The sequence below is a fragment of the Sesamum indicum genome, linkage group LG6 (assembly GCF_026168435.1).
Source record: "Sesamum indicum cultivar Baizhima isolate 11 linkage group LG6, ASM2616843v1, whole genome shotgun sequence".
Classification (NCBI taxonomy): Eukaryota; Viridiplantae; Streptophyta; class Magnoliopsida; order Lamiales; family Pedaliaceae; genus Sesamum; species Sesamum indicum.
The window spans coordinates 17,369,555-17,389,128 of record NC_142662.1 but is presented as its reverse complement, the minus strand read 5'-3'; the positions used below and the strand labels follow the sequence as shown (position 1 = coordinate 17,389,128).

Sequence of the window (19,574 nt, the reverse complement as noted above, 5' to 3'; positions counted from 1 at the left end):
CCCTCTCCCAGTCATAGTCAATCAGCACCCCATCAAATGGTTTTTTCAAAAGATCAGTCTTATAGGCAAAATCAACATTTTCGTAAGAATCAAATGCTCTCTTAAGGCATATAGCAGCCTTCAACATCAAGTAAGTGGAGTTCCACCTAATAGGTACATCAAAAGATAACAATTTTTTTATTTCCACTTTTCAAATTCAACACTCTTAAAATTCTGGAGAATTCTTATAGCTAATCTCATCCCAGATTCCGCCACTCACCACCATGCTAGACTTGAAAAATTTGACTACTTGTCCTAATGCCTTGCATACAAAGAAAATATACTCTTTAACTCCTCAATTTGTAACTCCATCGTTTCATAGAGTAGCAAGATATCATCAATGAACAGTAAGTGGAAAACACTCAGTGTCGAAGGGCTAATATCACTCCAACAAATTACCCCTCCTTTTTTCAGCCTGTTGAATCAAATAAGGAAAGATCTTCGCATAGAAAATAAAAAGATATGGAGACAACAGACCTCCTTGATGGATAGCGCACTTCTGTCAAGAAAAACCAAACTGTGCACTACTCAAATTTAGCGAATTTGAGATAGAGGCAACCAACAATATAATCAGATTAGTAAAACCACTCTCGGAACCTAATCTAAGAAGAATCCGTCTAAGGAAAGACCATTCTACTCTATCATAGACTTTGCTCATGTTAAACTTTAAAGCCGCATAATTTTTTTTAGACCGAGATGACACTTTAAGAAAGTGATTAAGTTCAGATGCAAGAAGTACATTATCTGTGATTAACCGATTAGGAATAAAGCCAAACTGAGTATGGGAAACAATTTAACCCATCATGCCTTTCAATCAATTAGCAAAATATTTTGATTTTAACAACTTTTGAAATATAGTGAAATATATTTAAAAACTATTTTAAAAAATTAAAAATTATATATATATAGAGAGAGAGAAAGTATGTTTTAACATAAGGTGAAATGAAGAAATTCTGACAACAATTTCTAGCAATAAATTTTTGTTCAGAATTAAAGTTTTATTTTTAACACATATTTCGAGTTAATAAATATTAAAAACTTTCCAAAAATATTTTGAAAATGATATAGAATTTTATAAAATTAGAAAAACATATTCAATATTCATAAAAATAACATCTAAAATTGTTTCCCTTTCTCTTTTTAGGTCAAAAGTATCTATTTGTATAATTTAAGTCGGTCAAAATAATATATTTTCGCACAGTATAATTATACACTTGAAATTATTTATAATCAGTATTTTTTAACTATATATTATAAAATATATTGATTAAATTGATCAAGAAAATTTCATAAAATTTAAAACTTTCTTAGGAAAATCAAGAAAGTTGATGTGTTCAGAAGGAAACTAAATAATTTCAAAATTATCAACTATTTTTATTTTTATAAGATAAAAATAGAACCTTTTCCACAGTTTTATTAAAAAAATTTAGTGAGGATAAAATAGTAATGTCCACTTAATTATTTAGGACTACGGAATTATTTTTTATTTAAGAAAATATTTATATATTTTTTTAAATAATAAAAGATATTCATAATTTTGTTAAATTTTATTAAAATTAGCTGTAATTTATCGTAAGAAAAGTTTAATTGCATGATTTAATTTTAAGCTTTCTAGAAATCGCAAAAATTAAATAAAGTGGAAAAGAAATAGAGAGGGTGAGAAAAGAGGCGAAGGGAAACGAAACGTGCAATTGGGAAGAAGACTACTGGAAATGGAGGCTCTGGCGCAGCTAGAGAGAGTCCAGACCCGAATCCTCCACCGCATATCGGACCTTGAACTTTCTCACTCCCTCTCTTTGCAATCATCCGCCGCCGATGCCAATGCTGATGCCTCAACCACAACTGAAGGTCGCCTTTCCGCCATCCTCCTCTCCAACTCCGTTCGAGACTTTTCATTCAAGCGTGTACCCTCCGATTACTACGAATGGACCCTCGAAGCCCGGCGCGACATCCTTGGTGCCGCATCCATTCATCATCTCTGCAAGAGTATTGTTTTGGTGCCCACTTCTTCTTATGCCTTGATTGCAAAATATGTACTTTTAGATTGAGATATTTAAGGCATCTTAACATGCCTTGGATTTTTGGGTTGTTTAGCTTTGTTTTTTGGATTGTATGCCTGAGCATCCGTGGGTCTTAGTACAAGGGCCTCCTTGGTATCTTGAACTTGCAAGTCAAGGTTTATGTGCATTTTATACAATAGATGAATTAGTTCCATTGAGGCAGAAAAATGTAAGAAGTATGCCATGGTGTAGTTATGATCATAGTATTAGATATTTTCCTGAAGCAATGTACTTTAACTTTTAGATGATTTCAATGGTGTTGGTTTTGTGAGGATCGGATAGCTCCTAAACCTCCATATTTTGGAAATACCTAATTAGGCAAGGATTAGGATACTTGACCCATTCTTAGTATATGGACTCACTCATAAACTGCTCCGTAGAGGTGTTTCCCGGTAAGCTCCATATTGGTGGTGCAACATTGACTTGAATGGCCAAAATACACGAATTTGAGTTGAACCAAGCAATCTGTCACAATCAAAGTCAAGTCACTAATTAGTAAGAAATTGTTTACTTAAAGACTTGTACACGAGTTTACTATTTCAGAATATAGAATATGGAAGCTTGTTCACGAGTTTCAATGATTAAGTAGATTAGTTAAATGGAAAAGACATGCATTATTATTTGTAAATTCTAATTTATGGTTGCAATTGCACTATGAGATGACACTTAAATCTGTTGCATAGTGAGATTCTGGATAACATTTACAGATTTTTGCTTAGTTTGTAAGGGGTTTATATTTTTACAGGCCTAAATTCTGAAACAAGGGCTGCTATGATGCCTGAAAACCTATCTGCAGAAAGTTAGTTGGAGAGTTAATTTCCTCATATACATAATTGAAGTTAATGCCCATAGTCATGTACAAATATAATTTTTCCGGTGTGGATATAAGTCCATAATGAGAAACATATAAAAGCTTCTACAGAGGTATACAGAACTTGTAAACACAATAAACTCGAGCCTGAATTACTGTCTTGAGGCTTGATAAAGGGTGATGCTTTTATAAAGTATGAATCTTACTGTTTAAATAAGTACTTATTTTAGCGATAACCTTCTAGTATATTTGATTGTTTAAAACTGCTTTATGTTCGCTGGATTGTACTTTTTACTTAATCATGTCGTATACCTTTTCAGCACCTCTAGGCTCGCTGACCATTGCAAAATATATGGATGCTATGGCAAAATCTTTCAGGACTTTTATGAGATCAATAATGTTGTATAGGACTATGGGCCACAGAGAAAACCTCTGCAAATTGAATTTAACAATTGGAGAATGTTGAAGTTAGATACTTGGTAGAAAAGAAGAAACAGAATGAGAAGTAGTCATGGATGAGTTGGTTAAGCTAGTAAATATCAAATTGCAGGAGACAATTGAGATGGTTTGGACGCATTAAATGAAGGCAATTACATGCGTTAATTACGAAGTGCCATGACACTAAATCAGTCACCTGCTTAATCACACAGAATGAGTTTAAAGCATGTGAGACTTCACTATATATGTTTAGAGATGGTCCTTTAACAGCAGTGAGAAAAGGATCCTTATAGCTGATCTCTCATATGTATGGGATAAGGTTTCATTGTCTTGAGTAAATACTTCCTTGGAACTGCTTAAATTACTCTACTCTGGTTGAGACATTGACTGGCAAAAGGATGCATTCAGTTGGGTGGATTACTTTCTAAGCACTGATTAAATGATGGGTGAGGCATTCACATTATATCACCATTAAATGCACTAGCAATTCTTTTATTCAAAGAGCATGCTCTGAGAAAGTTTCTTTTCACTGAAATGCTTGTAGGCACTTCTTTTTTATTCTTTCTCCAGGTGTGCCTTCCGTTGGATTTACTTGAGTGATCAATGGCTTGAATTTCCTCATTACACTAATGCTATCTCTATTTTACTTATCGTCATTCCTTGGTTTATCCCCCTTCTCCCTTCGTGTGTGCTTCCTGAAAGTGCAAATTAAGGGGTTTATGAAGAGACTCATACGTACAAATGCATGATGGTTTTTCATAATGGATTCGCTGTTGATGTGAGAGCAGTTTTGGGACCCAAACGTAGTTTGCCTCATTTCCTTGTTTATGCAATCTTCAGTTCTAGGTTTTCCCTGAATTGAAATCTGTTTATTTAACATAGGTTAATACCCAAGCACCACCCGATGTAACTGACTGCAGTGATAGAAACTATTCCAAGTACTATGTTGTTGTTGTTCAGGTAATGAAATTTCTCTTATTTTTCTATCTTATGAACACAATATACCTGGTTATACTTCCGGAATGTTTATCTTTGGTTGCAGTATACTGCTCGCTTCAATGCTGAGACTGTCAAGAATTTCTTGTATGCACTCAACAATGGCAAGATATCAAAAAAGAAATTCAATAGTAAGTTTAATAACTTCGCAATTGAATGGGGGTTCAAAATTACTGAACACCAATCTTGTATTAAGAGCCTTCTTTTAGTCTTTGTGAGTGTGCGTTTTGGATGGAGAGTGTATGGTGGCATAGAGGAATTCTGCTGATGGGAGAAAATGTTGACAAGTACTTTCATTGATATACGCACTTCAGATTTTGTTATTGCTGTTGGATATTTTCATCTCGCTGACCATAAGTTGAATTTGGCCCAATAATATCTACTGAATTGTGTGACTACTGGTTCTACCCTCTAGATTTGACTCTTGAAAATATCACTGTTCATCCAAATGAAAACTTGCACCATCATATGTTCTACTTACATATCTGTGCATTATTTATGTCAGTCAGCCTTGAGCACAGATTTGCGGTTGCCTTGGACATTCCGTTATTGACCTAATATAACCGGGTTGTCATCTTTATAAGATTAAGAGTGAGAGAATTGACCAAGTACCATTCGGAATCGTTCTAAGTTAGCTAGAACTTCTCAAATATGACCCATATCATTAAAGAGAATATACTACCAGTCAAATGTATGAGTATAATGTTATGTTCTTGCATGTTCCTGTTTATCTGTTCTTGGATTACAAAATAGAAGAATTTCAGTGGCTTTCTTGTTTTTGCTTATTGTTTATATTTGGCTATTATTGAAGCTTATTATTAGTTGCCTCTTGACTTGGCTGTTATTTCAAGCTTATTATTAGCTGCCTCTTGACTTGAATTTACCTCTCAGGCTGGACAATCATGTTCTGTGCTTAGCTTGGCTTCCACTTGGTAATATCACCTGAGTTTATATCAGCTTATGATTGCGCTGTCCTTCAAGCTTGATGAATTTCACATTACCTTAAAAATTTTTCTAGAATATTTGTTTCTTAGGAGATTTTAGCTGACAATACTGAAGGCTTTTTTACTTTAAAATTGTTTTTGCATCTTCCTTTGATCTTCCTTTGGATCTAGCATTGCTAAAGTGGAAATGCTGTTATGTCTGCCCCTATGGGCATTATTGATAGTCTCTGTATTTCATTTCTCTTTCTTTTACGTTTATGTTTTTCATCAACAGAGGATAAGTGAACTGTTTCATAAACAAGTGTAGGCATAATGGAATAATAACTCTTCGTTGTTCTTGACTTCTTGTGAGAGAGGATTTTATTTTTATCCTTTTTTTTTTTAAAATAATTTCTCCCTATTCATGCACCCATTCATGCACACAACCAGGCTTTGAACTCAAGACCTCTTAGACGAGATCTTAATGCGCAAAACCTTGAGAAATTTTGATATGTCAACTTTGTGGTCATTATCTCATATTTGGTAATAAAGCTCAGACAATTGAGAATTTGTTCTAGATTAAACTTACCTCCACTAACTATATCAATATAAAGTTGCATGCATGTTTGAGCCAGAGATCAGGCAAGAAAAACAACGTACATGCATCATCAATAGAAAACATACTTATGTAGATGGATGGAAGCTTGAGCACTCCAATTAATAAGTAGGGATAATTACATGGCCAACCCTGAGGTCTGGGCATATTATGAGGAAATCCATATGTGGAAATTATGTTGATGCTGAATGCACTCATATTTTATTAGAGGTTCCCTCTTGAATATGACTGCGGGCTTGTAGTCTAACGGAGTTTTGTTAATATACCTAAATTTTAAAGGATGATAGTGTAATTATCTTTAATAAGCAAACATACTGGGAGATTTCTGGAAATATTATTAGCATGTTTCATATGTGATGAAAAAGGCTTTTCTATATGTTGTTTTAGACATTTAATGCTCATGGAATATTCTTTTACCAATTTATGTTTAAATTTCCCCCAAAACTTAACTTTGTCCCAAAAATGTTAATCTAATCTATTTGAGCTGCAAACTCAGTTCGTAAAAATGCACTATTGTTAGATTGACTATTCCATCAATTATAAGTTTCCTGTATCCAGAAAAGCAATATTATTCTACCATTGTACTTTGTGAAGATGACGATACTGACTAGACCAAGTAATGCAGTGAGGCTCGCTCCAGAAGAAACATCGGCAAAGTTGACTGGTTATGAACACAATGGAGTGACCTGTATTGGCATGAAAACTGATATACCGGTAACAAATGCTCTATCCACTTCTGTAAGAGCATTCTCTTTTGACCTAGCATGTGAAACATGAGGATTTTGTGACAGTGTTATCTCAGTCTTGGCTGTCTGGCCTGTGATATGTCAACTTGCTTTGGCTATTAAAGTGTCAATTATGACTCTGTTCCACTAGAATAATTGCCGATCTTGCAACAATCCTTTTAAGAAAACAAGAAAATTAATAATGATTTTTTCTTAGGTGTGAAATGCAGAATTAGTTTATGGTTCAGAAAAGGCCACTGAGCAACTCAATTGCATATCATTGATTTTAATCAGGCAGACAACCTTGTGTTTCTTTTGCTGTTTGATGTGATCAGCAAATAGGGACCTCAAATTTGTTATTGGAGCTGCATTCTTGTGTTTTGTCTCTCCTCTAGAAGTAGCTGATTCTGGAAGAGGGTACATGGGGGAGCCCTGCCTGTTTCCCTTTAGAGAAATTGGGACATCTGGTGTGTTCATGTTTCTGTGATTCTCTTACAAATTGTGTCTTGCCTTTCATTATGCCAGCTGCCTGCCCAAGAAATCAAACCTATCAGTACTAGCCCTACAACTTAAGATTGGAAGTTTGTGACTTCAGTTTAGGGGTAATTTAGATTGATGTGAAAAATTTGCCACGAGCCTTTTTTCATGTAGTTACTTTCCCATTGCATTTTTCTCTACAAGCTAGTAATTCACGGCCCGGTTTGTCTCTAAATGATGGTGTTCTCAGCCTAATGGTTGGAAATATTGCCTTCAAATGCAAGCCTCAAAATTGTAATATTTATGATCTTGGTGCAATAACAAGTTCTGACTGAACATGATTTAAGAATATCAAAGAGAGCAAAATTAATTCATGCACATTGTCCACCTATGCAATTATTAATACATTACGTCATCCGTGCTGAACAGTTAATTCATACCAGTCTGTTTGTTTGACATGTCAAATGCATGCCCGCATATACTGTATGATGATTGGACATGCATGTTATCCCCTTTTCCCTTCTTATTTATCAAATTGAACCTAGACAAACGAGAAGTTACTGCCTGTTGCATTTTTCATGTTAAAAATGGTACTCTAGCATATTTGGAACCTAGAATTACCCTGGAACTGATGGCAATTGCTTTTAAATGACCGAGTTTACGTATTCCAGAGCCATAATAATTTTTTTACTGTTCTGCATTATTGCATTAACTGGATAAAACATCTTAACCAGGTGATATTGGATGAAGCAATAACGAAACTCAACCCAGATTTCTTCTGGTTGGGAGGCGGCGAGATTGATCTTAAATGGGGGATCAGGACTTCGGAGTTCATTAATTATGTAAAGCCATTCATTGTTAACTGTAGCGGTAGTTGAATTCTCCCAGCTATTACTGAATTAATTGTAGAAGGCGCAACCTGAATGTTTTACATGGAGACATCCGACTGAGAATCCTTGTGCCTAACTAGTACTATGTAGATGGGATTCTTCTATACGATGTCCAGGTCTGCAGTGGTCGAGATATCATTCTTTTGGTCTCATTGCTAAATATTCTTGGGACGTTCCATTGTTAATTTGTATGATTATCCCTAATCTTTCTCCATGGATCAATTATTCTATTGGTCTCACACTTTGTTGCGAACTTGGATGTTGTAGTGGTGTGTTCTCTTATTTTGAAAATAAAGAAAAAATTTGACTAGCGTAAGAGAGTGAGGCTATAGACGAGACAATAAACTGAAAATACAGAAACTGATAGGACAAAACAGTTGGGACAATAAACTGAAAGATCAGAAACTGATGGAACAAAGCAGTTTGGACAATAAACTGAAAGTTGAGAAACTGATGGAACATGTGTCTTTGTGCATTGAGAAGAAAGCAATTAAAGCAACATTTATTGCAACGGCTACTGCATAAGAAAACCATCAGATGTTTATATAATTCTTTATTGTCAGCACATTTAATACAAACAACAGGCAACGTGTAGAGGACCATCACCCCTCAATTCATCACATTCTCACCACCTACAACTTGTTACATGCATTGAATAGGACCTACTGGGGAACGAAATTTGCTGAATTTGGAGGATATTTTCTGAAGAGTTGTCAAATGTCCACTTAATTTTGTACAACTGATCAAAAGTGTCATAATTCATTTCCAACAAATCACATAATGCTAAATGCATATGGGTTGCTTCTGTTTCCCATTCTATCCCCCTTACGACGACTAATAAAAGAAACGGAAAAAAGAAAAAAAAGGGAAACGAGATTAACAGCAGGGAGATTTATTTTCACAAATCGAACATGTGCATGGTGGGAAATCAACATGTATCTTAGGTGCCCCTGTTATGGATCGGTGGTTTGCGATGGGGTTGTGCGTAGTCCATAACTACTATGTCTTCCACCGTGTCATTATCCTTAGAGCTCACAGTTTCCTCGGCATGGGACGGTGGTGATTCCAGTGTCGATCGTTCTGCTCTCTTCCATATCTGCATATATAGATGATGCAATTTTATCAGTATTTTAGACATGATCTTTTCTAAATAATGCCAATATCCACCATGCATGGATGCACTGCAGGCCTTGTATCGAAACTCTGCATTTATGCAAACCTGCATTAAGTAGGATACTTGTTGAAAGAATTTACCTCTTTTCCAGTAGCCTCCTGCAGATTCTTCCAGGAATATGAAACTTTGAGCTTGTTGCCTGTGGGCAAAACAGTTGTCAGTAACTAGACACATGCAAAATAATGCACTAAGAATGATTACATGATCCAGTAAAAGCTCTTCATGTAATATACATATCTTCTGCCGTCTTAGGATTCCTTCAGATTCTGACAGGAGAACGGATACGTAATACGTTGGGAATTTCTGTTCAAGTTTAGGTATAATAAATTATTATCCTACCATATTTAGAAACCGGTCCCTTCAATGTACTTAGTTCGAATTTTTTATCATAAAACAGTGTTGCGTTTTGTATTATATCTAATATATATGCGTCATCCTTATTCGTAATCTATATATATATGTTAAAGAAAATTTGAGATGCAGCACTAATTTTGCAATAAACATTCCTAGCATAAATTAAAGTTTGAACATATTGTATAGGGTGTATGCTCTTTTAGAAACCTTCATTGTTTTCTGCTTCTTTAACTGCAGAAGACTTCTGATTGTCCAACTGCACGACGACATTCGTACGACGAGCCAATCCCTCTACTGCAGAAGTCTTTACATCCTGGACACAGGTTTTGCAGTTAGTTGAATACATTTTGAATATAACTTACATTATGAACTTGCATGTCTAAAAATCAGAAATCTAACCGTGCGAGGAAGCTCAAAACGTTCCTCATCCCAAACCATAAGCGGTCTAGCTGTGCATGCATGCAAACAAAGACACAAGATGAAGTAAACAAGTGAAGCCATAACAGAGAGATTATCTGCAAGTGAAATGGTATGATCGATCTCAGAGCAAGAGAACTGGTGAGGCAGAAGTGTGATTCCCCAACACATATTTGTACTGAGAAGGGGAAATGCAGCATTAAATGCAGGAGTATTGCAGGAGATGAATTTTGGTCTGAGAGAACATGCAGGTGCTTGGCTGCTCGACATTGAAAACAAATTTGAAGATATCGGCGGCCCCCCATGTCCCCTGTCTCTGCTTTTTACTCTAAGGGGAGAAAACCATTACACGTTAACGCATAATACTCGTATTAGGAACATGTGTTGGATTGAACGTTTGTCGCTGTGCAAGATGTTATCATCATCGATCGGTAACATTACAGTTCAAGTCTTTATATTGTGTAGCGGTAAGTGCTACATCTCGCTCTGTCGTAGCTACAAAAGAAACGGATTTTCCCCCCTATATATTTGCAACGAGTACGGTTTAAAAGTTTTGGTAAATCAGTACTATCACTTTGATCGAATAAGTTAATGTAAAAACTTAACTATTCTCTTAATTATGGTCAAAGTATTGCCATGGCTCTTAGCTATGTGCGGCTAATATTTTGGCCTCGTCTGCCGATACAACGCCATCATCCGTTGTGCAGCTGTGGTTATTATTACTATCTGAACATGATTTTTCTCTTTTGATTGTAGAAATTAGCCATGAAAAAATATCATATTTTTTGTAGTGCCCTAACAAAAAGTTCAAGCGAACATCCGTAATCCCCTCCCCATGAAGGTCACTGCTGTCGCGCAAACCAACAATCCCTTGTTCGATAACTAACGTTAGCTCCATACCAATTATTACATCAACTATCTACCACCGTACCGAAAACTACAACTGTTAGCAATGTCGCAGTTCAAATCTGTAAACTGATACAGTAGCACAAATGGCAGGAAAGCAATAGTTTATCGGCCGACGATATGGTCTTAGATAAGGAGATCAGAGACACGATCTTCTTCCCTACATAAAAAAACTGGAAATCAACAGTTTCTTGTGATTAAAATTTGATGAAGACAGAGATAAAAACATATGATCATGGACAGAAATATAGACCTTCCCATGTGGTTGAGATGAAGTCGTCCACTACTCATCCCCAGTGGTAGATTTTATTATTATTGCATGGCTTCAAAGTCGTGTTTGTCCTTACATCATTGTTCCTTAGCCATTGTTTACTCTTATCTTGTTCCAAAATTTTAATCAGATTAGTGGGCACTAGAAATATTTTGTGGCATGTGGTGTAAGCCTTATGTGTCCGGACTCTGAGAGCAACAGCTTACTATGTTGTTCCCCCTTCATTATTTCAATGATACACACACATTTATTTCCTCTAGCTCTTCTGTTGGTCTCTCAAACATATGCACTTGTCTCTTTTCTCAATCATTTTCAACTTGATGATATTCACTCTATGCAGCATTAGGAAAATTGTATTTTTCTTCTCATCACTTACTTCAGTATGTTTTGGAAAAAATAATAATTTTAGTCCGATGAGTATAAGCGGCAACAAAATTTTTTGTCATGTTGAAATCAATTTTGGCAATTTAATTCTATAATAAAGTTGACAATTTAAGGACAATTCTGACCGAAAATCCCAAATCAGTGTGTCATGCGCTTACACAGTAGATGTGATTTTTCGACAAAAATGGCTGGAACTGTCCATATACAAGTCATGGGGGTGTTATCTTTTTTAAAATGAAGGTAAAATGTTACAATAAGTTTCCTATTACGATATTCAATAATTTTTTGTATAAAAAAAAACATGACAGCGAGTTTTCTGAAATTTAAATATGGTCTAATTTCACCCCAAAAAGAAAAGGCCATATCACAATTTAAAGTAGTATAGAATTAAAAATAATCCTATGAAAACAAAACCAAACAAGCCCTAATTTCTATTATATTCCAAAAGTTGGTGGAGAGCGTTGAAGGAGTTAGTCAACTCTCACCATGTTAATATCTGACATATATATTAATGAACATAGCAACTGTTGGTCGACAATATCTACTGCGCGAGTCTTGAGCTTTCCTATCACATTGATCTTGACCCTTGATCTTAGTAGTCACTCTTAACAATCCAACATTCTTATTTGAATCAAGTTTGATCGAATTAAATTAATTATAAAGTAATTGTGATATATTTGTTATGTAATTGATTGATTTTCTTGAATTGTACACTAATCACACGATAAGTGTATGATACTTACCATATAATTGGTTTAACTTTAACATTGGACAACGGTATTTTTTTATATAGTAGCTGAGTATTGGCTCGATAAAAATTATCCAACGTTAGAGTTCTTCTCAAAAAATCGCAGTCAACTGGATATAATAACATTTATGAGAATTATCCGAGTTATATAACATTAGGGTCGGATGAACCAATCACGTGTTCAACACGTGTCGTGATCATGTGGGGCCACATGCTGGAGACTGACGGCCTAGGTGTCGGTCTATATGCTTCTTAGGTCGGGATGGAAAAAAGACGTGCGGATCATATCATATTTTATGAATACATTTTTGGCCCTATGAAAGGAATTGGCAATTACAGATAAAATAGAAATTTGCTCATGTCCAAAACTTATTTTTAATTTGGAGATTTTGAAATTTTCAGCCAAACATTCTTTGGACTTAATATTGAAAAAATTGCAAGTAATTTCCTATGATATTGTAAATCAGTAAATTATTTTTTTTAAAAAATAATTATTTATTTTCTTATAATGCACCAATTTATCTGTTTTTTTTTTAAATGAAGTGATTTACCTCTTTAAATAGGGAGATAAATTGTTTTATTTTAAAAAATACATGGGGTGAAATGCTATTTTTTTTCATAAGGGGTAAAATGCTGTATTTTTTTATTATTCTTCATAGAAAATAATTTGCTCATTTATAATATTATAGGATGTAAATTATATTAATCTCCTTAAATATTAAAAATGGGACACGTCATGCCTATGTAAAATCTAAGTAGAAAATTAAGCATAAAATTTTTGCAATTTGGATTTTCAAAATGCCGCATCAGCATTTCTTTACCAGAAATAAAAAGTCGATTTCTGGGAAAGTTGTACAATTATGAGCGAAATTTGTCCTGAATGTGCAAATCTTTTTAAATTATTGTCATTAACTGCCAATCACAACTTTTACAGAACGAAAGTAACAACCCCTGTATGCTTAGCATAGGGTTGTAGGGATATTTCTATTATTATATAGGTCAACTTCGAATAAGATTGAATTTGTGAAAATTAAAAAAAAAATAGGATTAAAGTACTCCAACCCCTCCACTCGTGCTGCCACCACCCCCTCCCATCGTCCACAGCCCCATGCGCCTTGCTGCCCCCATCTCCCTCTCATCACGTTGCTAACCCCCTCCACCTCTTCTCGCGCTATCGCCACCTGCGCCCACCCTCTTTCCCAGCCCCTCGTCCTCCCTAATTAGGCAAATATAAAAAAATAAAAAAAATTAAAACAGGGGCTCGTGTTATTCACGAAATGTGTTAGGTGGGTTTTTGTTCAATTTCTAAAAACAAGGGCGGGGGGCGTTTAAATCGCTGTTTTATTTTTTATAAGAGGATTTTTTGCTCATTTCCCTTAACACAGGGAGAAAATTGAATTTAATCCTTAAGACAGATTGACCACAAAGAAATTGATTATTCCCTACATAATAAATGATCATTACTTAAAACCCTATAAATCAATACTATTTACTACAGTCAAACAAAGCTGATGTGAAAACTTAAGATTTGATCACATCTAATTAATACTTACCATGGTTTTTAGCAAATGCTTATGCTTTAGCCTATCACCTGCAGAAATAACGGCCAAATAGTTATTGTTAATTAAATTAATATTTACCATAATTATTTTTATTTTTAATCATAATAATTAATCATGACGGATAGTGGTATTTCCTAACACTTGTTTAAGGGGTAAATGAGGCCGGTGACACACTATTACATTTATTTTATAAGTGATGTGGAACTTGCAATGAGCATTTAAACTGGTAGGCTGGAAGCAGCTGGGGCCAAAGGGGAATGGGAATTGGAAGGAGATGGTGTAGCAGACAGTGTCGCATGGCCAGACCGCCATTTGCACCGCCAGCCCTGGACATGTGGGGGCTGCCTTCCGACCCGACTGTTCCCCTCTACACCTTCTAATTACACCACCCTGTGCCTGTGGCTACACTCATAGTTCAAAGTATTGTTGCCGGATTTTTAACATTAATTCGAGTATGCATGCATCCTCCATAATCCTTTATTTATATTTCGTGCCGGATTTTACTATTTGAGTACTTATGTTTTTTTAAATTATCATTCCATAATATTACATTATATAGCTTATATTATTACGATATTACGAACCGTATTGAAATGCTGTGGCCGATCATATCTGATAATATTGTGTTATTTGAAATATTTTAGGGATAATTACACTCCCATCTCCGGATCAGTTTTGGTGTCGTTACACGTAAATTCCATGTAGTTTGGACAAGTACATCTAGTACCCTTGAGATTTGCTTTCATCCAACAAATAGGTCCTTTATTAGTCAAATTCACGGAATTTATTAATATTAATATAAAAAACTGAATGAAAATTGATATTCACCCTCGATTGACTTAGTAACACTCTTTTTTTTCCTGAGTAAACTGCCTTATAACGATGAATAAATACATTATCACATCCATCAACGTGTGAAGATACATAAGGGTAATTTGATCACAAAAATATTCATTTAACCTGCAATAAATTAGTAATAAGTCAATCAGGTATAAATATAAAATTTTATCTAATTTTTTTCGTTAATATTAGCAAATAACGTTTATAGGCTTTCAATCAAAAGAGACATAATGAACATATATTATTTTTATAGGCTTTCAATAAACATATATTATTTTTGTTTTAAATATATGACCTAATTGTTCATATATATTTATTAAAATACTTGATTCCATGTCTTATAATTTTATTATTTTCTACTATTTTTATATTTCATGTTTATTAAAAAACTCATTACTTATAACTTCTTCTATGGCCAAATCCATTCTAATAGATTTAATTAGAGCAGTGATTTAATTTGTTTTAATATAGTAAAGATATAGACCTATAAATATATATGCAGCATTCGAGGCATTGGTTGAATTTCATTCAGATATTAAAGTTTTATTAGTATAACTTAAATTCAAATCAAGATTTTAAAATTTAGTTAATAAATTTTTAGAAATTAATGTAAGTTGAATACATTTTTTGAAAATAAAAGAAAAAAATTATAAAAATATATTATTTATTAAATAGTTACCTACATTAATATGTTATAATTATAAATTAAATAATATATTAAAAAATATAAAAAAATTATATTATATCAGTGTGAGCATAAAGATGATACATGTAACACATGAATTTAATGCAATGTATCATCTCTGTGATATTATAAATAAACAAATTACTCTATATGAAAAAATAGGCAATCTATCTCTTTTACCTAGTGAGGTTTTGCTTCATTTTAAAAAATACATGGAGGTAAAGTGCTTCATTTTTTAAAAGTACAAAGAGATAAGTTGCTTTATTTTAAAAAAATATAAAAAGATAAATAACTATTTTCTTATAAAAAAATAATTTACTTGTTTACGATATCACAAGAAGGATGGTTGCATTTTTTTTCTATAACACAGTCATGCTTGTTTACAATTCAGTGCGGCGTCGGGTTTGGGCGATGAAGATGATGACGGTTTTTTGGGGTTGTTTATTTTCTATTTTGTTATTTTGATTTTTTTTGTTTGTGTGTGAATTTGAAAAAGGTGAAAGAAAACAAAATAAGAAAAAAAAAAGAATTAATTATATTTTGACTTTCGAACTATGATCGTTTTTATACTTTGGCATCTAAATTTTTTTGTGTTAACTTGTCATCTCAACTTTATGAGACTTTGCATTTTGCCTTTTATAACTATTTTTCCATCTAGTTTTTTGTCTAAAAAAATTACATGGAATCACATGTGATATTTAAGGGTTATGTGATGTGATATTTTTCACATGTGCACAGCATGTGATATTTTCGTCAACAAAATCAGCAAAAATATAATCATATATAGAAAAGTGTAAATTTTACAAAATTAAGATGGTAAATTAACATAAAAAAAAATTAAATACCAAAATATAAAAATAAGAACAACTCGAACGGCAAAATGTAATTTATCCAAAAATAAAAAATAAAAAAATGTAAGAACTTTGTCATAAAATTGCTGAAAATTTGAGCAGAATTTGAGGGATGATTGAAAATTAACTTGGCACGGAAGCGAATTGATTGAAATTTGGGTTGGTGTCATTTAGTTCAAGTAGGAAAACTATCAAAATCAAATTAAAGGTAACTTACATTCATCCTCCACGAGATTAGATTAAAATATACAAATTTTTTTATTTTTTTTGAAATTACAACTATATCCCTTGATGGGTTTTACTGTAAATGTTTGTATAAGTTTTGTCTTTAGAAAAGAAGATGTAATTGTTTTTACAATTATAATTTCAAGAGATATAATTGTAATTTTACAAAGGACATAAAGCGTTGATGTATTTTGACCTAACCTTAGAAATGTCAATATAAGAAAACATTCTTTCAATAGTCAAAAGATACGTGCGAATAATGTTTTTTTATAGGCTTTCAATCCAAGAGACCTAATCTAATGTTTTTATTTAATTGAATTTATTTCCATTAATCATTCAATATTTTTAAATTAAAAAATAGATATTTTTCTTGATGAGACATAAAGTTACAAGTTACGTGCGATCTATGCAACAATTCGGATGAAGATTTTTTCATCTTTAAATTATTTATGATTGATAATATTTTTCGTCTCATATGTTAAGCCACTGCACTTTTTTTTATCTGATTTCGTTAGTATTTTGTTGAAAAAGACCACGTGACAAGCACGTGGTTGTTAACTCTTGGCCCTTCTGGATAACGACCGCATGCTACCGTTAAAATACTAACCGAATCTAATAACTAAAAGACTAAAAGTGAAATTTTTTTATAACTTATCAAATCATTAATGAGAATATTGTACTTAATGTATGAAATATATGCGTGATGAAAAATATAATTTTCCCAATATAAGTCATAATATAGCAAATTACTCCCGATATTTTAGAAAAAAAAAATAAATTTTTCCCTTATCTAAACCATTGATAGGGGATAATTTACTTCATTTTTTTAAACACAGAAATTAATTTACTAAGTTTTTTTTTATAAGAAGTATTTGTTCATCTCACATATCACATCTACAGTTCAGTGGTATCCTTCTCCGTCTAATGTATTAAAACTCAGCACTAAATGGCTCATCCTTATTGAAGGGCTGATATGAGACTCGCAACGCAACTTAAGTATGAGTTTTCACTACAACAAGGGAGAAAATTAGTGTAAAAATAAATTAAGTGATATTTTTAGTATTTTTAACAATTATATATATTTAGCTGCAATTTTATCTTATCGCAATAATAAATTTCATGATCTGTTTTGCAAAAGTTGTTATTAACAATGACAAAAGTATGTATATAAAGTTGTCACTAAATATAATTAGTGGTATGAGAAACTTTTTAATCAAAATAGGATTTGATCAGACCTGAATTTAGTTACATGTCAAGTGTAATATACTTGCAGAAAGAACGATCGATCACATGACAAGTATATCATATTTGTTCTATTTTATAGAGTGATACAGGGGCGGGGCTAAGACCTGTCGAGCCCATGCGACCGAAGAGCTTGGCCTTGGGCCAGCTTTTGGGCTATATGCCCGTTAGTTTTATAGAATTAGTGCAGAGTGGACTTATTTGATAGGAAAAGTTTGCTCGATCTTTATAATTCTTTCTAAAATTTTTATTATTTTTATATTTATGTTTTCTTTATATTACTTTATCAAAATCTCTTAGAAGAAATAAACAAGTTTAGATATAAAAAATTATTTATGAATTTTATGATTATAATTTATATAAATATAGCTTTTGATTTTTCAGGGAATGGATCAATTTGTTCTTAAGAGACCGCAGAATTTAGTTACATCGCCTGTAGAAGCAACATCGGATGTGGAAACAAAGTTACATATTACTAGTTATTCTAAAAATACTAATAATAAAAGAAGCTAAAAATTTAAAAGAAACAGAAAGTGATTCATTAACTTTTCTTACAAGCAGAAACTAAAGAATTCAATTACTATTATTTCTTCGAACCACAAAACATTGTAATATTGCATTTATGATTTAAATCCACAAAGTGATTTTAATCCTTCAATAAGATGCTTCTTGAAAAAGATGGCATGCAAGACATTAAATGTGCGAACAATGTTTTTTCTTATTACTTGGAAAGTTCATCCACGCAATGTTGTGGGGATTAGGGACCAGCTCTGAGATTTTATTCCCTATCCTTCCAAAAGTCGAATATTCATCTGCTGCGATAAGTAACACATGATTCAGCTCGTTTGTGTTTTACTTTTTAGTCATTTTGAAGTCGGAAGTTAAAAAAATATTTTTTTAAAGTGTTTGCAAACATTCGTTTAATATGGAAATACCATATCTAAGTGCTATATGAGCACTTATGTATCTTGCAAATTGTAGAAGACCTGATATATCTTTTGCAGTTAATTCAGTAGCAAGGTATAGTTCCAATCCTACTCGGAGATATGGGATCTACTTGGACGATTAATATGTGATCGCTCTACCCATATGGGTCAAATTCTCAGTTAATAGGATATGCAGATGTATGATATCTTACTGATCCACATAAAAATCACACGAGCTCCAAAAGAAAAGATATCAAGAAGATAAGGTCAAACGAAAATTTGGCAGATTTACTTACCAAGAACTTACCTGCAACATTTAAGCAAATCATACATAACATGAAGAATGTGTTGCCCCTAAGGGGTATCTATTATCATATTTTCTCCCTTGTTCACATATTTGGAAAAAAGCCCTTATATAAAATAAAAGTTTCGTTTGACTCCTTATATTTTTTCTGAATGGTGTAACAGAACGTCTTCATGCGTTGGGTGGACTACATGGTTAATTTTAGCATTTCTTTTATTTTTTTATTTTTTTGTATATCTTTATTTCATAATCATTAGATGGTATTTAAGTCAAATCAACTATTCAAATTTTATTAATAATCCACGCTTGGCATATTATGTTTTTTAAATCAATGACTTATATATAAAAATAAATATACTTATTAAAAATATATTTATCTATCTTTTTATCTTAATAATATATACAATATTGTTAATAAAAAATAATTATGAAAATTTTAAAATTATAATTATTTTTCAATTCTTTCAAATGTGAGTAATTAAAGTCATATTCGTAATTGTATATATTACATTGTCTTCATTATCAAATACTTTAAAATAAGTTTATATTTGAATAATTACATTAATCAAGATACATGTAATCACCATTCCTACTATATAACTAACATAACGACATTGGAAAAAATTATTGAAATAAAAAATAACTATCGAAATTGGATTATGAACACATTGTATGTGCATGTGTGTCATCCGTAGACAACGGCGGGAAGC

The 19,574-nt window shown here is 32.8% G+C and overlaps 1 protein-coding gene and 1 long non-coding RNA gene across 4 annotated transcripts; one reads left to right on the top strand and one right to left on the bottom strand.

Annotated features, from left to right (window-relative positions):
• The first annotated feature begins 1,668 nt into the window (after positions 1 to 1,668).
• On the top strand, positions 1,669 to 8,214 carry LOC105164309 (YbaK/aminoacyl-tRNA synthetase-associated domain-containing protein). 3 transcript variants are annotated; one of them, XR_848010.3, is made up of 6 exons: positions 1,669 to 2,036; positions 4,231 to 4,308; positions 4,391 to 4,475; positions 6,509 to 6,597; positions 6,944 to 7,075; positions 7,820 to 8,038. XR_848010.3 is itself a non-coding variant. In XM_011082930.3 (5 exons), exons 1-5 carry the CDS (start codon positions 1,752 to 1,754, stop codon positions 7,961 to 7,963), a joined length of 681 nt encoding a protein of 226 aa, XP_011081232.1. In that variant the 5' UTR covers positions 1,672 to 1,751; the 3' UTR covers positions 7,964 to 8,214. The 3 variants fall into 3 exon arrangements, 2 of the variants coding, with proteins under 2 accessions (XP_011081232.1, XP_011081233.1); XM_011082930.3 differs by lacking the exon at positions 6,944 to 7,075 and having other exon boundaries at positions 1,672 to 2,036; positions 7,820 to 8,214; XM_011082931.3 differs by lacking the exon at positions 6,944 to 7,075 and having other exon boundaries at positions 1,863 to 2,025; positions 7,820 to 8,214.
• Positions 8,215 to 8,497: 283 nt separating this feature from the next.
• On the bottom strand, positions 8,498 to 10,037 carry LOC105164310 (uncharacterized). Its single transcript, XR_848011.3, has 4 exons — positions 9,903 to 10,037; positions 9,711 to 9,816; positions 9,230 to 9,288; positions 8,498 to 9,071 (listed from the first exon to the last, which is right to left on the bottom strand). It is a non-coding gene; the product is annotated as an uncharacterized LOC105164310 (long non-coding RNA).
• Between the last annotated feature and the right edge of the window lie 9,537 nt (positions 10,038 to 19,574).

Bases quoted from the DNA above. Each gene is read 5' to 3' on its own strand.
- LOC105164309 (XM_011082930.3), top strand. From the start codon at position 1,752: ATGGAGGCTCTGGCGCAGCTAGAGAGAGTCCAGACCCGAATCCTCCAC. The intron at 2,037-4,230 runs GTGCCCACTTCT...TATTTAACATAG, and splicing joins TCTGCAAGAGTATTGTTTTG to GTTAATACCCAAGCACCACC. The intron at 6,598-7,819 runs GTAACAAATGCT...CATCTTAACCAG, and splicing joins GCATGAAAACTGATATACCG to GTGATATTGGATGAAGCAAT.